The following is a 21,801-nucleotide window of genomic DNA, read 5'->3' as shown; positions in this document are numbered from 1 at the left end:
TTAAGTCGCATCGAACCAAGATAGCTAACTGGTTGCAAGAGCCTTTGGACGAAACCCCTCACACCATCTCAGCGAGATCGGAACTGATTGCTGCGTGGTCCTCAGCCCCGCTAAAATAGCAGCCCAGAGTGCCCCACACTAGCACTAAGATCGAAAAGAATCGATGGTAGTGAAGAACACGTCAATATGTCGATCCACTCGGACCCAAGCTGAAATAAGTTCGGATCGACAGAAATACCCGTGTGGCCAAGAATCACCAGCCAGCCACAAAAATATTAGACACTGCGCTGAGAATTGATGTTAGGATATTGAATTCGTGCTAGATTCCAGCCTCTCCCTCCAATCTAACTACATGACAACCATTCCGAGAATCCAATTTAATAATGGTGTATCACTTGTAGGAAAGGTTATATCGGAGCTATATTGAATTGTTCACCTCAGGCTAGGGTAAGCGAACTTGACCAGGTCAGGGTCTATTTGCATTCATATATATAAGTGGCAATGAGTACAACTGCCCAACCAACAGTCTGTTTCTTCATCTTAAACTTCTCATTGTCGTAAAGGTTGTATCAGCCCTTGCACACTGAGTCTCCGACCACTAACCTAGACACTGTACTGTTGAAGCAATTAACGCCCGGTGTTACTGGCCCAGACGGCGTCGCCTCTGTAAAGAACAAGGTTACCGTCATTCTGCACAGCAAGGATAACAGGGCCATTGCTTGGGGCGGTATTGCTGTGCCAGAGGGCGTTGTCGTTCTGATCGCTAAATAGCAGTATGAAAGTTAACCAAGAAGAGCTTTATATTCAACTCACAATATCACGACAAAGAGAGATAGAATTGGAGCACAATAGGGAAAGGTAAACTCACTACAGGACAAGATTTCCATCTTCTTGCATATGAAGCCCCTTAACATCGTACCTCTGCTCGGATGTATTCTGCCATTCACATCTCGCGTTCACGTAAAGCGCGATCTTGCCATCCTGTTGCATTTTGAACTCGGTTTCGCCATTCTCACTCCAGAGGCTCTCGCCGACTTTGAGCCATTCGCCGTTACCAAGAGTGTTGGGCATATTGACAGAAGGACTAGGGAGATAGAAATGCAATGGGTTGAGTTGTAGGAGGGGATGGATAAATTGATATGCTTAAGAGACTGAAGTATTGAGCGGGCTGTAGAAGGGGGATGATGGCATTTATATATTACTATGAGACACACTTCTTTTACCGACTATAGTGCCGAACGCAAAGCCGTACGTTATCATGTTGTGCTGTTCTTGCAGGACAGACGATGATCAATGATCCTATGTTCAGCTCGCCTCTGTCCATCCAGCGAAAATGGCCTCCCTATTGGATTCGGCCTCTTTCAGCTCATTAACAGCTGTGGGGCTATGAGCGGTGCAGCTGAGCAGTATGTCAATCAATGCAACGCCGTCAGTTGTTCTTCACAGCGTCGTACTTCAAGGTGTCATGTCATTGGGTCATGGAGTTGACGTACTGCAGCATCTACATATGTGCTGAGCGCTCCGTGCGCAGGCTCGCAGCAAGCGAGCGTTCTAGAGCAGGTAATCAATATTCGATTAGTCAGAGAATGGATGGAAGCGGAGACCTTCCTGTCTGAGGGTGACGACTCATCATTTCTTTCGACCGTAGTTCTATCATTCTCTCTCTTTGGGCCAGTGGATGATTATACGGTGTCGAATAACAGTGGAAGAAGACACAACGGGATGTGTGATCTGATTGGCGGTAGACCCGGAATCCATCTCGGGCGGATGCACAGTTACTCCATTTATTATGATTTATTTTTTTTTTGTGAAATTTATTTTTTTTTTGGGGGGGGCGGTGTGGGTGGGGTAATTGATGCCTGAGGCAACAACCATTCCATACGAATTAAATGTTTAGTAACTAATGATGGCAAGTTGGGAACTTTTATCTGCCCTGAAGTTATCTACTATCAATCCCTTACTACCTCTCCTTTCAGGATTTGTCGGTTACACTTGTATTGCTACTATCATAATACGGTGCCTAACTTAGCTATATCGACAATACCGCTAGCTGAAAATATGATTTCAACTTAGAAACGGTGGGCTGAGTGCCCAGATGGATGTTGCTGAGCCACAAATGTACAATCAGGAGGTTACTGTTACAAATATCTGCTGTTAAAGACAGCCGGCTTCCACTTCCCTTATCCTTTGTAGTAAATCTTGGTGAAAGGATCGGGGGCTCTCTAGAACATGCCTGTATTCCCATTTCTACTATATTAGTATATCAGTTTAATATTTTGTATTATCAACTTGGAGTATATATTTATAACCGAGTTACTTGAAATATATATTCTATTTTAATTAAAATCTTTGATAACTTACAGAAAAAGATACTAATTTATTAAATTTATTAGCTTAATAATCTAGACTGGCGTTTGGCCAGGTTAGGTTATGGCTAGGTTACAACGGTTAGGTTATGCCAGTCTAACAGAGACTAGTTAGATAAATAAGAAAGATCCCAAACTATCATATTAAATAGATACTTAAGATGATATTGTATAGAAGCTTGAATAGCTCAAATTTTGTATTGAAGTAGGAATTTGTATTGAGATAAGACAGACTAATATACCAAAAGACGGGCGGGTCTGCTGACCTAAGAGACAGCTAATCTCTATAAGAATGGAGCAAGCAAACAAACAAACAAGCAGTTCATGCCCTCGTTGATCTCATGGTCGATCTATTCTCTCTCTCTCTCTCTCCCACTCCCTTCTCTCAATACAGTAGCTTCCCAATTTGTGTTTTCACTGTGCTGATCCCCATCGACTATACGCTACATCCCAATGGGCTACCCGTTACTCAGGAACTCCCAAGCGGGATACTCGTATCCTGGTGGCATGGACGAACATTCTTCCACATAATTGTTTCCGGGACTATCACGCTGAAATAACCCCAAACTTAAGAGGCGATAGTTGCATATTTATCATCCTTAAGGTATTCTATAGTCGGTTGGACATTGGCGTTACGTGATTCTCCATCATCGAGGACACAAGCATCAAAAACAGACGGGCCTGCGTCGACACCTTGAAGTAGGCTTAAATACCATGTATCGTTGAGAGACGCACTTCTTTGTCGACCTCTCAGCCGGCGTTGATCCTTCTGCACGTTCTCCTCAGTGGGCACGGTTGTGGCCCCGGTGGCAAGCCCTATTGTCCACGGAAGCTTTGGTAGGCCCAGAACCACGTATGTCGTGTCTCTGATTATCGGTGGTAGGAGTTCGTTTCGTGGAAGACGACCGGTTGCCAGACTAGAGTCAATACACGTTGAAAGTAAGAGATACGCACGCGGATATTTCAGGAACGCTTCAGCCCAACCTCTTATTCGCAACCTTTTGAACGCAGGGGACAGAAGCTTATCACGCCCTTTCTCCTCTACATCATTGCCTTGGAGGCATTTTGAGTCTTCGGTCAGCGACGGGCCTGTTTGTGGCACATTGCCTTCTAGGAGCAGGTTTTTGGTAATGGCGTATGCCAGGTGCAGGATCTGGTGCGTGCCTTGGGAGAACAGTTCTGTGACGTCGTACACTCTCCGTGACTGATCGATGACCTCGGAGCATTTGTCAAGAGCACGCTTTCGTTCAATCATGTCCGAAAAAGACATAGATAGCTTGACGTCTATCGCTGCGAGCACCATGGGAGTGCCGCAATACGCAAGTCTTCCAACCTGGTCAGTAATGGGAAAAGCAACAACAACGACAAACAAGAAGGCCCGTTTGAACGGCACTTTAGCCTCAATTCGTATTTTGAAATTGACATCTCGGGACATAGGGCTCATTGTCAAGAGCAAGGTGACTTACACACTCAAGGGGATATGTTCTGTTAGGTTTCTTGAGCTGAAATAACCAAGCTTTTGCGTGATCTGAAATACGGCGTCTTTCAAGTCCTTGGCCACAGGCAGAAGGATCGACGCCGAGCGGTCTTGGATTATATCAAGGTGGCTTTCCACGAGAAGCGTTTCATAATGGCCCAGGACCATACGAGCGGTCCTGTCAAACCTGTAAGTGAGAGCACAGTATCATGTTCGCCGGTAGTAACTTACTGATAGTGCAAAGCAGTTAGATTGATGATAATTCCAACAGTTTCCGGCTCGGCGATGCCAGTATGATGCAAGGGGGAATAAACCGTTTCTTCCCACTGAGTGAGCTCGGCTCGTAGCTGCTTGATCCGTGTGAGATATATATCCAGCTCATGAAGGGATAGACGTGGAGCATCCCCGTCCGACGCCGAGAATGAAATGGTTATGACATCCGTCAAGATCGCAGCCAGCTGGCATTGGGCCTGGAACACTTTCAGCAGCAGGCGCTTGGCATTGGGCTCATAAAACGGGGACATCATGATTTCGTTGGCCATGTCTTCCTCGTGTAGATAGTCAATGTTCAAGTTGAAATTCGCGGATGTGAACTGAGGCCGACGGTGACGGCCAAGCCACAGGAAGCGATCGCGGACAAAGATAGACCACCACAGTCGTTTCTTGGCACATCTATTGGGATCCTGGACCGAAGGATGGAGACCCAGCCCTGTAGCGGTTGCATTGTGGATTGCGCACATGTTCCAGGTCATCGTTGCCTGGGGGTCTTCGGCTGTGGTATGGAATGTCAGCAGCAGGGCACCTTGAGCTCGTGCTAAGGGGTCGCTCTCGAAGTTAGTATCATATAGCATCTAGTTTGGTCAGGCGCACATCAGCAGAGGGATAATTATTTTTTTCCAGCATGGACAAATATGCAAAGAAAGACATACCTTGGCGCGGTGATAAAACGTTCTTCTTGCTTCGCATGCATTATTGAAGCCACATTGCTGGATGGTTTCGATGGGCACAAACTGCACCGTCCAGTCCATGGTTAACCTGAGGCCCAGTGGCCACATGACGGGAGAATGGTACATACCGCGCAGCTCGAAAGAAGTATGGCTTGAAAAACGAAGAGGGAGATTTTGGGCGCGTAATCGGTGTCCTCCGGTTGGAGATAGGTGTTCCAAAACTCCACTTCATCCAAAATGGGCACAGACGGATGGACGAGCAGAAAGTATTTCATGATGAAAACATCCATCGCAGCCTTGGGGGGCATGTCTAGACAGCCCCCTGTCACGAGGATATGCACATCGCTCATCGGAAGCAGAGATAGGGCATTCAGGTCTAGAAAGTGTTGTCCAGAAAAGGTAGCACCGACACTGCCCAACCTCATCCGAGGCGAGTTCATAGGCAGGGGGTCTAGTATCTGGGTCGAAGAATCAGACTCATACTCAAATATCGTTTCAGTACGACTGGGTGACTGCAACAGTGCCGGCAGCCCAGCCGCTGGTGGTAACACGGCGGATTGTGGAGTGGTTTCGCAGGGCTCTCCACTGGCATTGAAGGTGCTTTGTTCGTCCTCACTCGGCTTCGCTAATCTTTCGGCAGTGTTCCGACGCTGGCCCTGTTTCAGATTCTTGAAACGTGTGGTAGCATTGGGGCGCAGAGTACAGTCCGTTCTGCCATCGAGCACGCAGTTCGTGCAAGGATAGCCGAGAATCGATGCATCGCAGCGCACCTTGCGTCCATGGCACCGATAGCAGGCCGCAGCCGCCCGTCGGATGCGTTTCTCCGCTGGCCGAGGGCCTTTAGTCTGGTACATGTTATCTCAGGAGGCTAGCTCGTGGGCCCAATCAGTGGAAGAGGGTCTGAGTGGATAGAGGCTATAAACTTTGGGAATATGTCGCAACAAGCGAGAGAGAGATATGACAGCTGTGGAAGTTCCGTGGCTTTGGGGTGCTCCAAAGGCTGTCCAGCGTTTACATATCAACCAGGGCTTTCCTGGCGACTTGCCTTTCTTACTATGAATGGCCATGGCTGAACGCCGCGTCACACACAATCCTTTCCCCAGGTTTACAGTTCGAGAGCATCTCCAATCTGCTCCAACCCCATTCAGCACACGCCTGATTCTGGCTGAATTAGAGAGCACCATCTAGTCTCGCGGCCCGCGGTATGCAATTTCCCCCGCGGGGAAACCCTAATTTGCAGCGACAGACCATGATCGACCTGCGGGGTTCTCCTCGGACTATTCTGCCCATCAAGCGAATTGGATTTGCGATCATCCTGCTAGTGTCGTGTGAAGATATAGCAGCGTTGTCTGTGTGTACCGGCTTGATCTACCTATTGGCCACATCTGTTGCGGGTTTCGTTATACGAGTAGGTGGAGGGGCGATATCTTGCTTGTCCTTACGTTCTGACCCCGCCAGGTCGATGGCGCTCAGGTGATACCGGCTTCCATTAATTTAATCCTGATCAGGGCACCAGTTTTCATCCAAAACATCACATCTCGTTCCCCGAACCCCCCGATGAGAATCTGGCACCAAATCATGGGACAAGTGAAACAGGGGTTACTGAAGATGCCACCTGCCAAAGAGGTGGACCTCGAGGCAGCTGACTACCCTGGAAGGCTCGGATGGCTTGAACGATCATATGCATGGCCACGATTCAGAAGTCATCTGGAGGGAATTTTGTGCTGGACACTCTCGTGGATTGTCTTCCTTGCTGTCATCTATTTATACTGCAAGTCAATCGATGCTAAGCTAAATGGACTAAGCTAATTTGTGACAGTGGTTTCCTGAGGGCTCGTAGTGGATGCTGTTTTAGAGTGCGGTGAATTTTGCTCTTGTTCTTTGGGTACGCTCGTTGTCTGGCGTTTACCAATTGGGCTCCTATATGCCTATCTATGTCCTTTGGACCAACGTACATGTATACCGAGCTTTGTTATATGGATGGGCTGGACGTATCGATGATTCATATGCTACAATTGTCAGGAGTGCTACCAACCCCATCGGTGTGATGTAATCTGTAGTCAATTCATATTTCAGTCTGGTTGCATACGCGTAAAGGCGTAACCTATGGAAGAATCGAGAGCAAGACGGCTTATTCATGAGAGTAATACAGAGAGCGTACTTGACACATTGACAAGAGTGCCAGTAGAGCCAATGAATAGAAACAGGAACACACTGCAGGCTGCATGGGAATGAGGGAATCATCATCAAACATGAGAACACTAGTCGTCACGCATTAGGCCATCCTCCTCAGTCGACGACGCATGTCTCTCATGTAGTATTTCATGGGGACCGTCCGAATAAAACGAGGAATGATCGGGTAGGCGATCTTGGCCCCCAGGATCACTGATTTATAGATCGAGCGCCGCAGACGGCCGTCGCTCATGCCGTACTCTACGCGCAGACGTTCAGGGAGCATCTGAGCTGTCATCAAGCGCACGAAAGGTAGACCCATCCGCAGGGGCAGGAACAGCTGCTTGTTATACAGCAGGTCTTGGGCGATGTTGCGGGCGTGATCGGTAACTTCTAGGTTGGCCACCGTCTTGTCCCAGTAGCGCCAGAAGGCCTTTCGGTCCTTGGGCCAGATCTCGAGCGGCACCCGCAGGGACCGTGCCAGGACGGAATATTCTCGATAGATCATATCCGCCTTGCGGGGATCCATGGCGCCGTAGACCTCTTCATACATGAAGATGCCACTGGCATACAAGGTGGCCGCCACCCACATCTGAAGGTGCGGGTCATCCGCCGAATAATCCGGCCCTTTGACCTCGGCGTGGGCACGATTGACCATGGAGATGATCGCGCGCTTTTCGTCCTTTGTGCCAAATGCCATGCAGTAGACGAAGGTCAACGTTGTCCGCAGACGGTGTAGGGGCCGGTACGCGAAGCTGCTGTGATTATCGACGCCCTTGGCGACACCGGGCATGGCAACTTGCAGAAGGATGGCTGCAGCCCCGGTGGCGAGCAAAACCCCTTCTCGCACAATCTTCTGCACATTCTCTGTGCTTTGAAGGGAGTCAAGCAGCTCGTCGTCCGGAACCATGGTCATAGTGGCCTTTTCCGAGATACTTGATTGCCATGGCTCCGGGGTGTCATCTCGCTTCGACTCCTCCGAGTCAGGCGTAGTCACTCGTGGCATTTCCGGTTTATCCATTGTGAGGCTTTTTGAGCATGTAGATAAACCGTGCTAGGAGAGTCTTTGCACACAGAATACCACTCCATCGTAAGACTCAGACATCACACCATGGCATTCGAATATATAACCCTCTATCCTACGTATTTGGCCACATACAAAGGTAGCAGCGACTCTCATCCACGAATTTAATTCCACGGCCGCGGCAGGCAGTCCGAGGCGTGGATCTGCGGGGAAATAGGAGGGATAAATTAATCAAGCCCAATAAATTAAATTGGCGCTGGAAGGATTTTCTTCCGCGGTTAACGGTCCGAGGCACTCCTGCAGAAATGCACAGCCTTCGAGATACATCTGACAAAACAAAATTATGAGTGTCGATAGGCTGAGATCGTAAGACCAAAATCAAAAACAAAAAAAAAAAAAAAACTTAATTGAAGGAAACAAATCGAAGTGACGCCATTACTCAGTCCTATCTCTAAGTTGCTAACCTAGGTAGCCTCACCACGAGACCTGAAATCGATCCCAATCTGTAAGTTTGCTAGAATACGCCAATGTAGGGTGTTCCTAGGTCCCATTCTTCTCGTTACCAGTGCGAGCCGACAGTCTCCCAAGGCACAAGAACGGACAGACCCTGATCTTTCCGCACCCTACCTATTTCAGACTGATCCAGTCGGAGCAAGCTTGTTTTGACTCAGTGATGATCGGAGGGATCGTGGGTAGCCAAGATGTTCAATATGATAGTGTTTGCGGGGGTTACTCGTCCCCAGATTCCCGCTTTGACTGATAAAGTGTTTATCCCCCGCACTCCTGGTATGATAGTTCCACATGCCATAGCCATTTCCTATTGCGTATTGTGCATTGGGAGCTCCGTCCTGTACACCGCAGAAGGACTCTAGAGTGGTATTCGCAACTTCCGAGACCCCATGGCTATCGGTGAGTCGGAAAGGCCCTTTGAGAGCTCCAGTGCCTGGAGAGAGTCTATCGATTCCGACTCCCCAGGCAAGGAGAAGCAGCGTGAAGGCGAAGGGGCAGGGCCTCGTGGCAGCACTGCCCTTGGAGCGAGGTCCAAAGACCTCCGATACAACAAGCCTAAGGGCTTTTGGCCACGCCTCTTCAAGCATTTCAAGCGGTACTGGCTGTGCTATGGCCTCCTGGGGTTCATATTCCTGGCAATCTTCTTGCCCGTATTGTAAGACTGTCGCCTTTCTATCGGTCCGTTATTTGTTGAAAAGATGGAAAATTACTAATACTCGAGCCTTAGCTTCCTAGTCATTATACCAGCGATTGCGCAAAGGTTGGTCGATGATGCTGGCATACCAATCCACTCGGCCGCTATCATGCGACCAACCCCTGATGGCTTGACCTTTTCGCTGTCCGCATCTCTAAGCGTTCCACTCGGATTGAGTGTTCGGATCGATCCCTTCGACCTGAGTCTCTTTAATCGGGATGTGGTGCCGAGGAAGCCATTCGTGACGGTTCCGCTCAATGGACTCCGCCTGAAAGGGAAATCAGACATCACCATCACCAACCAGACGACTGAAATCCTGGACGAGGACCAGTTCACTACGTTTTTGGCCAATGCGGTTTATTCAGAACGATTTACGTTATCAGCTTACGGAAAGGCGACGGCTCATCTCGGAAAGATTAAAGTCCCTCTGAAACTGGATAAGGATATAGAACTAGACGGTAAGTGGTGCGGCACCCCAGCTGATCGACTAGCATTAACCCCCCGGCGATCCAGGTCTCAATATGTTGAAGGGCTTCTCTATTGACTCCGCTCGCGTGGCTCTTCCACCAGAGGACGATGGTTCGAACCTGCTTGGGCAAGCGACATTGCCAAACTACTCTGTCGTTACCTTTGCTCTGGTAAGCTCCATTCACGGGTCTGCCGGGGCTTCGGCGACTTACTTCTTGAACAGGGAAATGTCACTCTAGATCTTAAGATCGATGATATGATTTTAGGAAATGGTACCATTAACAACGTGCTGCTGAAGCCAGGAAACAACTCAGTTCCATTGCGTGCCGTAGTGGATATCCCAAACGCGATCAGAAATATCGGGCCCATTTTGGCCGCAGAGACGGAGGCCCTGAGCCAAGGAAATGTGATGATCTCGGCATCCGGCCAGTCGACTATCTACGAGGGGGAACATATCTCGTACTTTGAGAAGGTGTTGAACAACCTGACCATCAGCGCCAACGTGCCCATTCTCAGGGTACTGTTTGGTTCTATCTCCGGGTTGGTGTCGTCGAATCCCGACGTGATGCAGAATGTGACGGACGCCTTGCGGGACACGGACTTGTCGGCTAGCCCGAATATGCGAGTAATTAATGAGTGATACATGAATGAATGAATAATGAGATAGTGTTTATGAGACGAGACGATCATGTCGTTAATTAATTTTTTCCTCCAATGGTAGTTTCAGGGACGGGCGTAAATACACCGAACCCTAAAAGCAGAGCCCTAGCGTGTCAGTCGCCGGGCGATATGTCGAGCCCCCACTGCTAGCAGATTTACGTGCCGAGTTAATTTCAACTCGGAGAGACAATCTTCAGAAAGGTATCAGCAGTCTAATTACCCCGCAGACCACAGGGGATCAACATCGCTTCCCCAGTTTCCCCACCCTGTATTTAGTCTTTCGGCATTACGGTCCGCGGCAGTGGGGCCGGCGGTACACTAGAGAGTCGAGATAGAAAGGTAGAGGAAGTTATCAGCTTCGCTTACACGCGCTGATCCTACCAATCTCCAATAGCTGACCGTCTGGATAGCTTGGCCGCGGTCAGGTAGCGTGAGGGACTAACCGGAAATCGTACAGGGTATGGCATCAGTGTTGGTCCCCGCACGAGAACACATGGCTGCCCCGTGCTTCTTACTGTCAACCTAGGCGAAGAGAGCTCTGGTCGGAGAAAAACAGAAAAGAAAAACAAGAATTGAAAAATGGCTCGCCGAGAGGGACCATGCGGAGTGCGCCAAGGTCTCTTCATGCAGGGTAAACACTAGGATACTAGTCTGTTGTCTGTTATGATGCGCTTGGCCCTCGGCAGGGTCTGCTCAGGGTGGACTACTAATACAGGTAGCCAGCTCCTGCTGGCTTGTTATGTCTTTGCAGTGCTCATCCAGGCCAGTAAAAGTGTCCATCTCTTCGCAGGATGAGAGTTGTGTCTCTATTTTCCCCGTTGCTGCTCGCAGCGCTTGCAGTCGCCTCCCCCGACTCGAATAATAATAATGCGACTCAGGGGTCGGCTGCAGTGAGTGCCGCCAACATCCTACCTGCCAATGCAGCGCAGGAATCGGCTTCAACTGGCGACGGCAGCAATAGTGCGACGCAGGAGCCAGAGGTAGTGAGCGCAGCAGCCAACATCCTGCCTTCCAGTGCGACACAAGAACCGGCTGCAACTGACGGCAGCGACAGTGCACATGCCACAGTAGCAGAAAGTGACCAAAGCACTGAGGGATTGGGCATTCCACTTCCTACCCTTCCCTCATTGTCTCTGGGCGACATTCCTATCCCAACCGTCTCAATTTCCACCACTATCAAGGCTCCCCCGACCTCGACCGTCTCCGAGAAGGTCACAGTAACTGAAAAGAGCGCGGAGTCGACGCCCACGGCGTCCACGGGTGGCTCGGGGCTTGACCTGGAAGATCTCCTAACAGGTGTACTGGGTGGCAGCGGCTCTGGTGGAAGCTCCGCTCTCTCGGAGATCGAAGACGGGATTAAGAATGTTCTGAGCCTGTTCACGCCATCGTTTATCACGGATGCCACCACACTGGTCAGCCAAGCCTCCGGGTTCTTTGACAATGAGACGATGCAAGATACGAAGGCAATGATCAGCACCATCGCCAGTATCAAGCCAATGCTCACGTCGAGCAACAATAACAACGGTGGAATTGAGGGGATCACATCATTGATTGGCAATGGAACGTTCTTGAACGATATTGACAATATTCTGAAGGATATTGCTGCTCTACCAGCCATAATTGGCGAGATCATCAACATATTAACAAGCGATGAAGTCCAACAATTCCTCCAGGAGCTCCCTGAGATTCTGAACAAGATCTTACCGATCCTCAATCCCGACTTAATCAAAGCTCTGGAGTCGCTCATCACGGACAACCTGACACCAGAGCTGGTGAATGACTTGTCATCAACACTGGGCGCCCTGCGTCCGCTACTCCATGATATTCAACCGATCCTGTCGAACCAGACCATGGAGCCACTCCTGAACCTCGTGACGACCATCATCTCACCGACCTTCATCAATGAGATCGAAGAGGTGCTGAAGGCCTTGCCACCAATCATCAAAGATATCCTGCCTCTCCTTGGATCGGACATTATTACTCCGCTAGTGAACCTGCTGAAGGAGATCCTCACCCCCGAGTTCATCAAGCAGATTTCGTCCCTGCTCAGCGACCTGCCTGATCTGTTCAATACCCTTGTGCCGTTGATCAAACCCGTGGAAGAACTGATTACCGAGATTATAACACCAGACTTTATTAACGAGATTGGGTCCTTGATCAAGGCTCTGCCACCCATCGTTAAGGAGCTTATACCTCTGCTTGAGCCTCTCGGGAACCTGCTCAAGGAAGTCTTAACGACAGAGTTTGTGAACGACATCAAATCATTAATTCAGGCTGTACCAGGTCTTTTGGACACCATTCTGCCGCTTGTGCCGAAGATTGAGGATCTACTCAAGAAGATTCTCACACCAGAGCTTATCAATGCGCTTGAATCGGTCCTGAACGCTGTACCAGATCTGATCAACAGCATATTACCGCTGGTGCCGGACTTAGTGAACCTGGTTAAGAAGGTTCTCACACCGGAGCTTATCCAGTCCCTTGAATCGATTCTTGACGCCGTACCAGGGTTATTAAATTCTCTGTTGCCGCTCCTGCCGAAGATTGAGGACTTGCTTCAGAAGGTCCTAACGCCGGAGCTCATCAGTGCACTCGAATCAGTCCTCGATGCCGTGCCAGGACTGATCAATAGTGTGTTACCGCTTGTGCCAGACTTGGTGAATCTGGTCAAGAAGGTTCTCACACCGGAGCTCCTAAAGGTTGTCGAGTCGGTTCTCGACGCAGTACCAGGATTGGTGAATACTCTATTGCCTCTTGTACCTAAGCTAGAGGAGGTACTGCAGCAGGTCCTGACCCCAGAGCTATTATCCGCCGTCGAATCGCTCATTTCTAAAGTTCCTGGTATTATCAACACGATACTGCCACTGATACCATCGCTTGAGGACCTGATCGTGAACCTTCTCACACCAGAGTTCATCAGTCAGATTCAGAAGGTCCTGGCCGCAGTTCCTGGATTACTCAACGCCATTCTACCCCTGCTTCCACCCATTGAAGAGCTCATTCCGAAGATCCTCACCCCTGACTTCATTTCTGCCATTGAATCGGTACTCGCGGCGGTCCCGTCGATTATACAGGATGTGCTGCCATTGCTACAGGGCGATATCATCAAGTCGTTGGTGCAGATTGTCACCGATATTGTCACCCCAGAGTTCATCAGCGATATCAGCAGTATTGCAAGCCTGATCCCGCCGTTGGTGCATGACCTCGTTCCAATCTTCAACAAGGAGCTCATCACGGCGATTGAGAAGCTGCTGGCGAGCATCATCACCCCAGACTTTATCAACGATTTGACGTCTCTGATCAACGCAGTAATCCCTGTGGTGGGAGATATCATTTCTATCATCGGCAGCGATGCCGTGAAGAACCTCATTGCAGGACTGCCAGATATCATCAACGGTATACTGCCAATCCTGAATGTGGACATTATTCTGGCCCTCGAAAAGGCTCTCACTGGGCTTGTCACTAAGCAATTCGTTACCGATGTCGGCTCGGTCCTGGCAGCGGTGCCACCATTATTGCACAGCTTGGTCCCCATTTTTGGCACTGAGCTTCTTGGACCTGTGGAGAATGTTATATCCACATTGTTGACGCGAGAATTTCTGGGAGACGTAGGAGGGCTGGTTGATACTGTGCCACCCCTTCTCAATGACACCATGCCGTTGTTCCACAAGGACATTATCGTTCCAGGAGAAAATGTTCTCAAGGATCTGATTACGCCCGAGCTTCTGAACAACGTTGGGTCTGTGCTTAATGAAGTTCCGGCCATTGTTCAGAGCTTGATTTCAGTTGTCGGCAGTGATGCGGTGAGCTCACTGCTAGACGCAGTGCCGAAGCTTCTGAACAGCCTTTTGCCGCTTCTGAACGGAGACCTCATTTCCAACCTGGTAAATGACTTGACTGGCATTCTAACGCCCGACTTCATGAATGATATCAACACACTCCTCTCTTCAATCCCAGGCCTTGTACACTCCATCCTACCAATCTTCACTGGAGACACCCTCACGACACTGGTGCAAAACATCATCCCATTGATCAAGGCAGTTGTAGCTGTACGTTCCCCCTTCCTACGAGCTGCTAGGACGAATATTTGCTAACTTCTACCGCACAGTTGTTGCCATTGCTGACCAATATTCTGGGATCTATATGAGCCGGAATACATTAAGGTTCATCCTCGGACTTTCAGTGATGCTAGGCCAACCTCCTGAGTGTATCCTGTGAAGATATGTATATGTTCACCTCTGAGTATGGGGTGGAAATCTGGTAAAGATGATTGTTGACGGGGATGACTCGTCTATTGATGGAATTGAGTAACTGTCATGTTGCATATGACCCTTAACTAATGGTCTGACCAATAATATAATGATTTATGTTTTCTGTGGGCACCACGATCTATTTTCGAAATGCGTGGAGCCTGTTACGACATCCCACGAAATAAATCTCGTACTGAACAATTCTGAGCACCGGAAGAGCGCTACCGTAGGAAATGACACAATCTCTGTATAATAAAAATCTCTGTAAACGGACTTCAGCAACTGCAGCCAGGAACTCAGATATATTTTTAACACCATACTTTCCTTCGAACCCCTAGAATTACCAAACCTGGGCTGATGGTCTGCATGTAAAAGTGTCTTGTCCCTAACTTCAGCAACTGATTGCGGGAAATGCTATATACATTCTTAAAAAAAGGAGCATACTAACATACATTGGTGAAATTCATAAAACTAAATTGGCGAGCAATAGGAAACAATGCGCAACAACCCTCAGGGCTTGATCAACTGCCCACCCCGTTTCCTTATCCGCCTCCTCATCTGACCCATCATGTACGTCTTCGTAAACTGTCGTACGAATAGTGGCATGAAGGGGTAGACGCCGGACATTCCAGTAATAAAGAGGCCCGAAATCACCCGGGAAGACTTCGTTGACTTTAGGAAGAATTGATCACGCACGCGGGGAGGCAACTGCTCGATAGTGAGGCGTTTCACAAATGGCATAGCGACAACAGCCAGCGGCCGGGCCCACAGAGGTAGACCTTTGGCCGGGTGAAAGATATCATGCAAGACTGCACGGGCATCGGGTGTCACACACAGTCTTTTGTTCACCATATCATCCCAGTAGAGCTGAAATTCTGTCAGATTCTTTGGCCACATCTCAGGTGATACTTGAAGCGACGTCCCCATGATTGAGAATGCCTGATAGACTCTTTCGGCCCTCGTAGAACTGAGGGGTCCATAGATCAACTCGTACATATTGACCATAGTGGCATAGATCGTGGCTGCCACCCACACCTGAAGCTCGGGGTCCTTTGCGTTATATGACTGTTTGTTATGTTGCCCCACGACGCGAGAGTGGGCTTTATCGACGTATGCCTTCATGGCCGCCTTTTCAGAGGTAGAGCCAAAGATCATACAGTAGATGTACATCTGGGTATACTCTGCCCGACTGATAGCGCGTGTTTTGAACGTGCTGTGGTCTGCGACGCCAGCTCCTACCAAAGGGTGTGCGATTTGGAGCAGGATTGCCGCAGGGCCTCCCACAAAGGTGATGCTTTCCCGAGCGATCATTTGGAGCTCCATCATTGCCAGATCAGATATTTCAGGTGTGGAATAACCCTTCTCCACATCGATGGAGAAGTAATCATCTTCCTGGTCAATGTACACAGCACTTTTTGTTTTCATGATTGGAATGGTCTGATGTAGAAAATAATAATATCTTGTGAAGATGCGATAAGGGGTTGAACAAAGCAAGTCTTCAAGCAGGGCTATATATGGGTCACGGTCTCCAGATTTATCAGCGACATGTAACACAACCCTTGTGTCTCCGTCTTCCTTCACCTTGTCGGATTGTCCTCATGACGGCTCAGCGACGTCGGTCCGTGGAATCTGGATCAAGTAGCCCCTCTTTACCACATGGTATGTCCAGTCATACAGTGAAGTATGGACTTGTTTATGCTGATCCCATGCCTCAGAAGGTGGGCATGGCATTTCTATGCGGGGATGAAAGAGAGTTGACGAAATCACAGGTAGTAGCCACCCACCATTCCATGATGTCCAATAACAACAAAGCCATAAGTGGTTGAATAAGACTTGATTGTATCGCGGGCTCCGAAAGAAGGACTTGCTTGCCTCGGACCGCTCTGTGCCTTCGTCATCGTCATGGAAATGCATGGACATGCCTGTTGTTTCAAGCCTGCTCATTGGGTTGCGTCACGGAGCATCATGATGGGCTGGGGAAAGCATGGTGGACAGCAGTAAATGTACACGACATTATTCACCCACCTAGACTTCATCAGTATGATTCATAGTGATACCTCTAGACTAGGAGCCCACTAGGTGGTTTTAGCCTGGACCTACGTTTAACATTCGCACACCCAAGTACGACATGATAATCACACATGCCCCATGTCAAAGCTTATCTTTGGGTATACATCTGGGCCTCCTACCGAGGGTCATAACATCAAGCGATTAGATATCAGGCTAACCCAGAGCTTGATGACGAGATCCCCCACAGCTCCATCTTCCTGACCGCCTAGTTAACTTTCAACTGAAGGTCTGCGTGAATCCATGCCCCAGGAAGCGTAAACAGCTCCCCTGACAGTTGCCGAGTCGATACGGCGGAATGAATGATGCGCAACTCAGTCAGGAGAGTTGCATAGGTAACTAAATGTTAATGAGTGCAATGCTTCTTTCCTCTCTAACTTTGCTCTGACCGTTTATGCTGGGCATTGTGCCGTGAAGTGCAGCCACACCATACCGATGAGCTGCCCGCTACACGCTACTCATCATTTACAATGTGTGACTTCATTACCCGTTTAGCTCACCTCACAAATTGTAGTGCTAGCAGCGAAGACAGTTCCTGGTGCATGTGTGGAGGCTTCCGGTGTCCAATATGCCTAGGGTTTCCAGGATTCAGATCCCCGCAGACGGCAGGCTCACACTTCCGTGGAAGAGGCAGCTTTAAGCCTATAGGGTCTGGAGGTCAAACCGCGGGATCATCGCCCGGGCCGCGGGAGCCCTAGTGGTTCTCGGGGCCCCGCTGATGATGGCGTCGATCATCTCTACTTTCGGTGTCTTTTGTCCAAGATATAGTCATTTAGTACACATGACCTGTTGTTATAGCTATCCATGAAGGAGGTTGGTCCGTGGCATCCCAGCAAGGGAAATTGCGGCATGGTCGCCATTCAATAATTAGGAAATTGGTATCCGGCTTCTCTAATGGACATCAGATGAACCTTGGTACTTGAACACGGTTCGATACGGACTTTCACCCGGTAGGTCTCTTATATCTTTGTTGTATTTATATCTACAGCATACAAGCACGATGCGACACTTGCAGTACATTCCTCTACTCGCTTGCAGTATCGTTATGGGGACAGAGAGTATAGCCTGGAGAGGTCAAGCAGCTAATATCCGGGATTTACGGGACCAGAGGTGGGTGTGGTGGTCCTTCGCAGTTCCTGACAATAGTTACTGATTTACTCATTCTAAGATCCATAACCAACAACCCAAGCATCCTGCTAGAGAATGGGGCGTCCTCCAATAATTTAGCCATTGATGTACCACTCGCCTCGGACCAGATACTCTCAATAATAGCGGCACGAGTTCTTGTCGGGTTGATCAACTCACAGTTACCCACCATCCTGGCCAACCACTCACAAAATAATAACGCAATCACTGGGTACCCAGCTACGCCCAACAACACCATGGGCGATCTCTCTAACATCCAACTGCATACGGGATTGCCAGGTGACACCTTTCCAACGGGACTGCTGTTAGAAGGAAGCCTTGGGATCACTAGCGCCATCAGTACAGATGGTGCTAAGGCAGAAAATGCTCCTACTTCCTTCTCAACAGACAGGATGCCCCAAGGAATCGAGGCTATAGTGGACCGCCTGTTGATGGCCTTGAGGACACTAGGGGCAGCTATGCTTCTGTACGTATCTCTGAAGCTGATGGGAATGAGTTTAGCGTCAAGACACAAGAGACACTGGCTAATGTGGAGTACGTGACAGAATGGTTATTGCGCTTGATTCTCGGTTTGGACGCGGGTTAATCAATGCATCAATAAACGGAATTTCGGTCGTCTAAATCATGATACGAGCATGGCTAACCTACAAACAATGGAGGGCGCTGGATGACCTTCATGATCACCGCTAGGCCTGTGGTAGTCAACGACATGAGCTTTCATACTTCGCACCCTATGAACACCATTCAAATACCATGGGTTTTGCAACAGGACTGTCCCCCGGCCAAAGATACATAACGCGCTTTTATTGGACACACCAGGAACGCTTCCCATGTCCTTAAAATGAGGTATTCAGATTTTCCACCCGTTTAGGACAGCGTGGCTATCTCTGAAGCCAGTTTGTTCCTGCAAGCCCACCCTCTCTGTCCCTACCGGAAAGGCCATCCCCGACGCGTTTAGAGGGCTTTGCCAGGGTATAGGATACACCACATCCTCCATTACGGGCAGGCAGAACGCTGGGTCAATAGATGGCATTGACTGGAGGAATTCGAATCTGATGGCAGATACCTCTCTATTTTCAGTGATCTCTGGGGCATTTTCAGCCCCTTTATAGGGTGGAGACAAGCGCTCAGGCACATGCTTTCTGGCGTGCATTTGTCGCCCAGACTCGATAGTAGTCCTCGGGCTTGGCTGTGTTCTAGGACCTATGCTGTCCACATCGTTATATTCTGGATGCCTCACCCTCGGCTCTGGCGCCTTCCGCTCAGTCTCGTCCAAGGGCACTGTAGCCACCCATGGGAGTTGGAAGCCTAAGGATCCGGAGGCCACTGATCGCAGGACCTCCGGTAGAGCGTTCTCATGCGGTAGTCGGCCGGAGCAAAGGGAGTAGTCGGTAGAGGTCGAAATAAGGAGGTATATACGGGGATAGTGGACAAACAGATCAAACCACCCAGAGGCGTACTTATCCTCAAAGGCCTTCAATGTTGCATTTGAATATGCTCGGCCTTGTTGGTACGGATCCTGGAATCCAGATGTCTGCCCAGGTTGGCGTCGTCGGGTACCCAGCCCTTCCGACATCTTCGTAACCAGGTGGAGGATCTCCTTGGTCCCCACCGCAACAAACTTTGTTACATCATAGAGTTCTATAAGGACATTGTAAATGGCCCCTAGAGTGTTTAGCTCTCGCTGCCGTTGCAGGGCTTCGGCGTCATTCCGTGCAAGGCCTGCATCAATTGCGGCCACGACTATCGGCCATCCAACGAATGCCAGTCTATTTACGGCACAGCGAGTCAGTCCCGTCTGCCAGGAATGGTGCAGGCAGTGTACCTACATGCAAAGCGGAATAGCTTCAATATCCTTGGTATAGCTGAAATATTTTAATACATTGTGCAACCCATTAATGGCCTCCTGCAGGTGGCCCCCAGTCTCCCGGAGCTGCATGGTGTACGAGTGTCCGACAAACATCAAATTGGCTTCAAGAAGAAGGGCTTCATAGTGCGCTAGATGGATATGAGCGGTACTAGATAGTGGAGTTAGCCGGGGGTATAGCAGGGGCCTAGGCATGTGCTACCTACTAAGAATACACATATGTCATCTTAATGAAAGACGTCACGGAGTGAGGCACGCTAGAAGGCGTGATCGACAGAGCGTCTCGCGACTCTGTCTCCCATTGACGTAACTTATTTCTTGTCTTCAGAACTTTGGCCATGCATGCCGGGAACTCCTTTGAGGGCAGGCCCCTTGAAGAACCTTCATACGATGAGAATACCAGGGAAACCATGTCTGTAATCAGGATCGCTAGACGGCATTGCTGCTGTAGAGCTGCCAAAATGATGCGCTTGGTGTGTAAGTCATATACTTTAGATTCTTGAATCTCCTCAGCGAAGTCTGCCTCCTCTAATGGGCTGTTCTCTGCATCAAAGTCCTTCATTGTGAGTTGGCTGCGTCGGCGAAGGGCCAAGGAAATCCATCGGTCACGCAGCAGGATTGACCACCATAACCGTTTGATGGTTGATCTCTTCACACTGATGGATGGCTTCGGTGGCTTTCCTAGGATGATGGCATTCTGTATCGCATTGGCTAGAAACAAACTACCAATTTGAGGATCATCTGGGGAGGCTTGGTAAGAAAGCAACAATGCTCCCTGTGCCCTCTCCAAAGGTTGGTCTTCGGCCTTGAGGTCTAGTAGCAGCTGAAGAGGATGTTAGTGACCCAAAGCCTGGACTCATGCCATAGGAATACGGTGCTCGCCTTGGCTCTATTGAAGAAGGTGTCCCCTGCCGTGGGTCTCTCTGGCAATCCACACCCACGCAATGCCTCCGTCGATACATACTGAAACGTTTAGTTTATGTCACCCCAAAGCCATAACAAATCGGCGTACCGGACAGCTTCGAAATAACATTGCCTGTAAAATCAGGACAGAGATCCTCCGGCCATGTGATGCTGCGCTATCCCCATGCTGTGAATACAACTGCCAGAACTCTGCCTCATCTAGTACTGGGGTACCTGGATGGATATGTAAGAAGTACTTTTTCACAAACTCGTCCAGAATCGGTCGTGTGGGTAACGTAAAACACCCTTTCGACGCTAAGTATGAAATATCCCATTTGTCCAAACAGGACAGCGAACGAAGGTCAAGGAATGGATAGGCAGAAAATTCCACATCCGAGGCCGAGATGGGCGCAGCTGTCAGACTAATTGGTGCTGAATTGGTCGCAGACAGCCTGCCGCCATTTTCTGGTCTGACTTCAATGCTTTGCTGGGTCGGGGGTGATTGATCGACGAGGCTCGCAGGAATCTGAGCTCCCTGTGGTTGGTAGGAGACCCGACTCTTTCCTTCGTATGTAAGGCCCTTGGATCTGCAAGATACTTGAGCACAGGTTCTTCGTCTTAATGCTGTCCATACGGAGAGAGAATATGAGACATGATACTTACAGCCTCGGAGCGCGCTCGCGGAAAGTGCAAGCCTGGCCATCCTGGAGGCACCTTGAGCAAGGACATCCACTAAAAGATGCATCGCAGCGGACCTTGCGTTGCTGACACCAGACACAGGCGCGGGTGGCCCTTCTGGCTCGTGGCAAATACATGTGTGGATTGGTGCTTCCAAGCCCAACGGTACGCTGCGGACCTGAACTTGCTACACCTGATATGAGAGACTTAATACTATTATTGAAGAATGCTGTTGAATAGGAGAGTTGATATTATGCGGGGAAACAGGTCAGGTGAGCGAAAAGATGCAGCCAAAATTCATCCAGGACAGTCCTTGCCCTACGTAGACCACGCCGTGGACGAATAAGCGACTGGCATCTCCGACTGAATAGCGTACTGCCCCTGTCGCGTCCTTTACCTAGTTGGGCCCCAGATCTGGCCTGCAAGGACCAGGTAGTCCAATGGCTGGGTGCTTGACCGCGCTATGTCTAGACAAAGTAGACCTTAATCGTTCATTACTCGGCTATGCTTCTGTGAATCAGTCTTCATGCGTAATTAGCCTGCCCATGAATCATATTACTGACTCGCGCTCTTCT

The 21,801-nt window shown here is 49.4% G+C and overlaps 7 protein-coding genes across 7 annotated transcripts; 2 read left to right on the top strand and 5 right to left on the bottom strand.

Annotated features, from left to right (window-relative positions):
- Nucleotides 1-607: 607 nt before the first annotated feature.
- BDV38DRAFT_182850 (bulb-type lectin domain-containing protein) lies at nucleotides 608-1,149 on the bottom strand. The gene is made up of 2 exons (XM_032052108.1): nucleotides 869-1,149; nucleotides 608-763 (listed from the first exon to the last, which is right to left on the bottom strand). The coding sequence occupies exons 1-2, from the start codon at nucleotides 1,069-1,071 to the stop codon at nucleotides 628-630; spliced, it is 339 nt and encodes a 112-aa protein (XP_031909669.1). The 5' UTR covers nucleotides 1,072-1,149; the 3' UTR covers nucleotides 608-627.
- A 1,785-nt stretch (nucleotides 1,150-2,934) lies between these two features.
- On the bottom strand, nucleotides 2,935-5,644 carry BDV38DRAFT_286646 (Zn(II)2Cys6 transcription factor; the record flags this gene model as incomplete). The annotated part of the gene is made up of 5 exons (XM_032060716.1): nucleotides 2,935-3,691; nucleotides 3,833-4,021; nucleotides 4,075-4,694; nucleotides 4,773-4,853; nucleotides 4,919-5,644. The coding sequence occupies 5 exons, from the start codon at nucleotides 5,642-5,644 to the stop codon at nucleotides 2,935-2,937; spliced, it is 2,373 nt and encodes a 790-aa protein (XP_031909668.1).
- A 1,421-nt stretch (nucleotides 5,645-7,065) lies between these two features.
- Nucleotides 7,066-7,983, bottom strand: BDV38DRAFT_295998 (oxygenase MpaB family protein; the record flags this gene model as incomplete). The annotated part of the gene is made up of 1 exon (XM_032062830.1): nucleotides 7,066-7,983. The coding sequence occupies one exon, from the start codon at nucleotides 7,981-7,983 to the stop codon at nucleotides 7,066-7,068; it is 918 nt and encodes a 305-aa protein (XP_031909667.1).
- Nucleotides 7,984-8,763: 780 nt separating this feature from the next.
- BDV38DRAFT_295996 (uncharacterized protein) lies at nucleotides 8,764-14,462 on the top strand (the record flags this gene model as incomplete). The annotated part of the gene is made up of 8 exons (XM_032062829.1): nucleotides 8,764-9,151; nucleotides 9,224-9,648; nucleotides 9,704-9,828; nucleotides 9,882-10,175; nucleotides 10,553-10,586; nucleotides 11,210-14,118; nucleotides 14,149-14,364; nucleotides 14,424-14,462. Exons 1-8 carry the CDS (start codon nucleotides 8,886-8,888, stop codon nucleotides 14,460-14,462), a joined length of 4,308 nt encoding a protein of 1,435 aa, XP_031909666.1. The 5' UTR covers nucleotides 8,764-8,885.
- Nucleotides 14,463-15,075: 613 nt separating this feature from the next.
- On the bottom strand, nucleotides 15,076-15,990 carry BDV38DRAFT_295994 (oxygenase MpaB family protein; the record flags this gene model as incomplete). The annotated part of the gene is made up of 1 exon (XM_032062828.1): nucleotides 15,076-15,990. One exon carries the CDS (start codon nucleotides 15,988-15,990, stop codon nucleotides 15,076-15,078), a length of 915 nt encoding a protein of 304 aa, XP_031909665.1.
- Nucleotides 15,991-17,632: 1,642 nt separating this feature from the next.
- BDV38DRAFT_286641 (uncharacterized protein) lies at nucleotides 17,633-18,399 on the top strand (the record flags this gene model as incomplete). The annotated part of the gene is made up of 3 exons (XM_032060715.1): nucleotides 17,633-17,742; nucleotides 17,801-18,244; nucleotides 18,324-18,399. 3 exons carry the CDS (start codon nucleotides 17,633-17,635, stop codon nucleotides 18,397-18,399), a joined length of 630 nt encoding a protein of 209 aa, XP_031909664.1.
- A 229-nt stretch (nucleotides 18,400-18,628) lies between these two features.
- Nucleotides 18,629-21,251, bottom strand: BDV38DRAFT_295991 (fungal specific transcription factor domain-containing protein; the record flags this gene model as incomplete). Its single annotated transcript, XM_032062827.1, has 5 exons — nucleotides 18,629-19,547; nucleotides 19,608-19,796; nucleotides 19,852-20,468; nucleotides 20,646-20,962; nucleotides 21,212-21,251. 5 exons carry the CDS (start codon nucleotides 21,249-21,251, stop codon nucleotides 18,629-18,631), a joined length of 2,082 nt encoding a protein of 693 aa, XP_031909663.1.
- Nucleotides 21,252-21,801: the final 550 nt, after the last annotated feature.

Source organism: Aspergillus pseudotamarii, assembly GCF_009193445.1.
Source record: "Aspergillus pseudotamarii strain CBS 117625 unplaced genomic scaffold BDV38scaffold_64, whole genome shotgun sequence".
NCBI lineage: Eukaryota > Fungi > Ascomycota > Eurotiomycetes > Eurotiales > Aspergillaceae > Aspergillus > Aspergillus pseudotamarii.
Note: the sequence above shows the minus strand (reverse complement) of the source record. Positions and strands in the feature narration are given on the sequence as shown.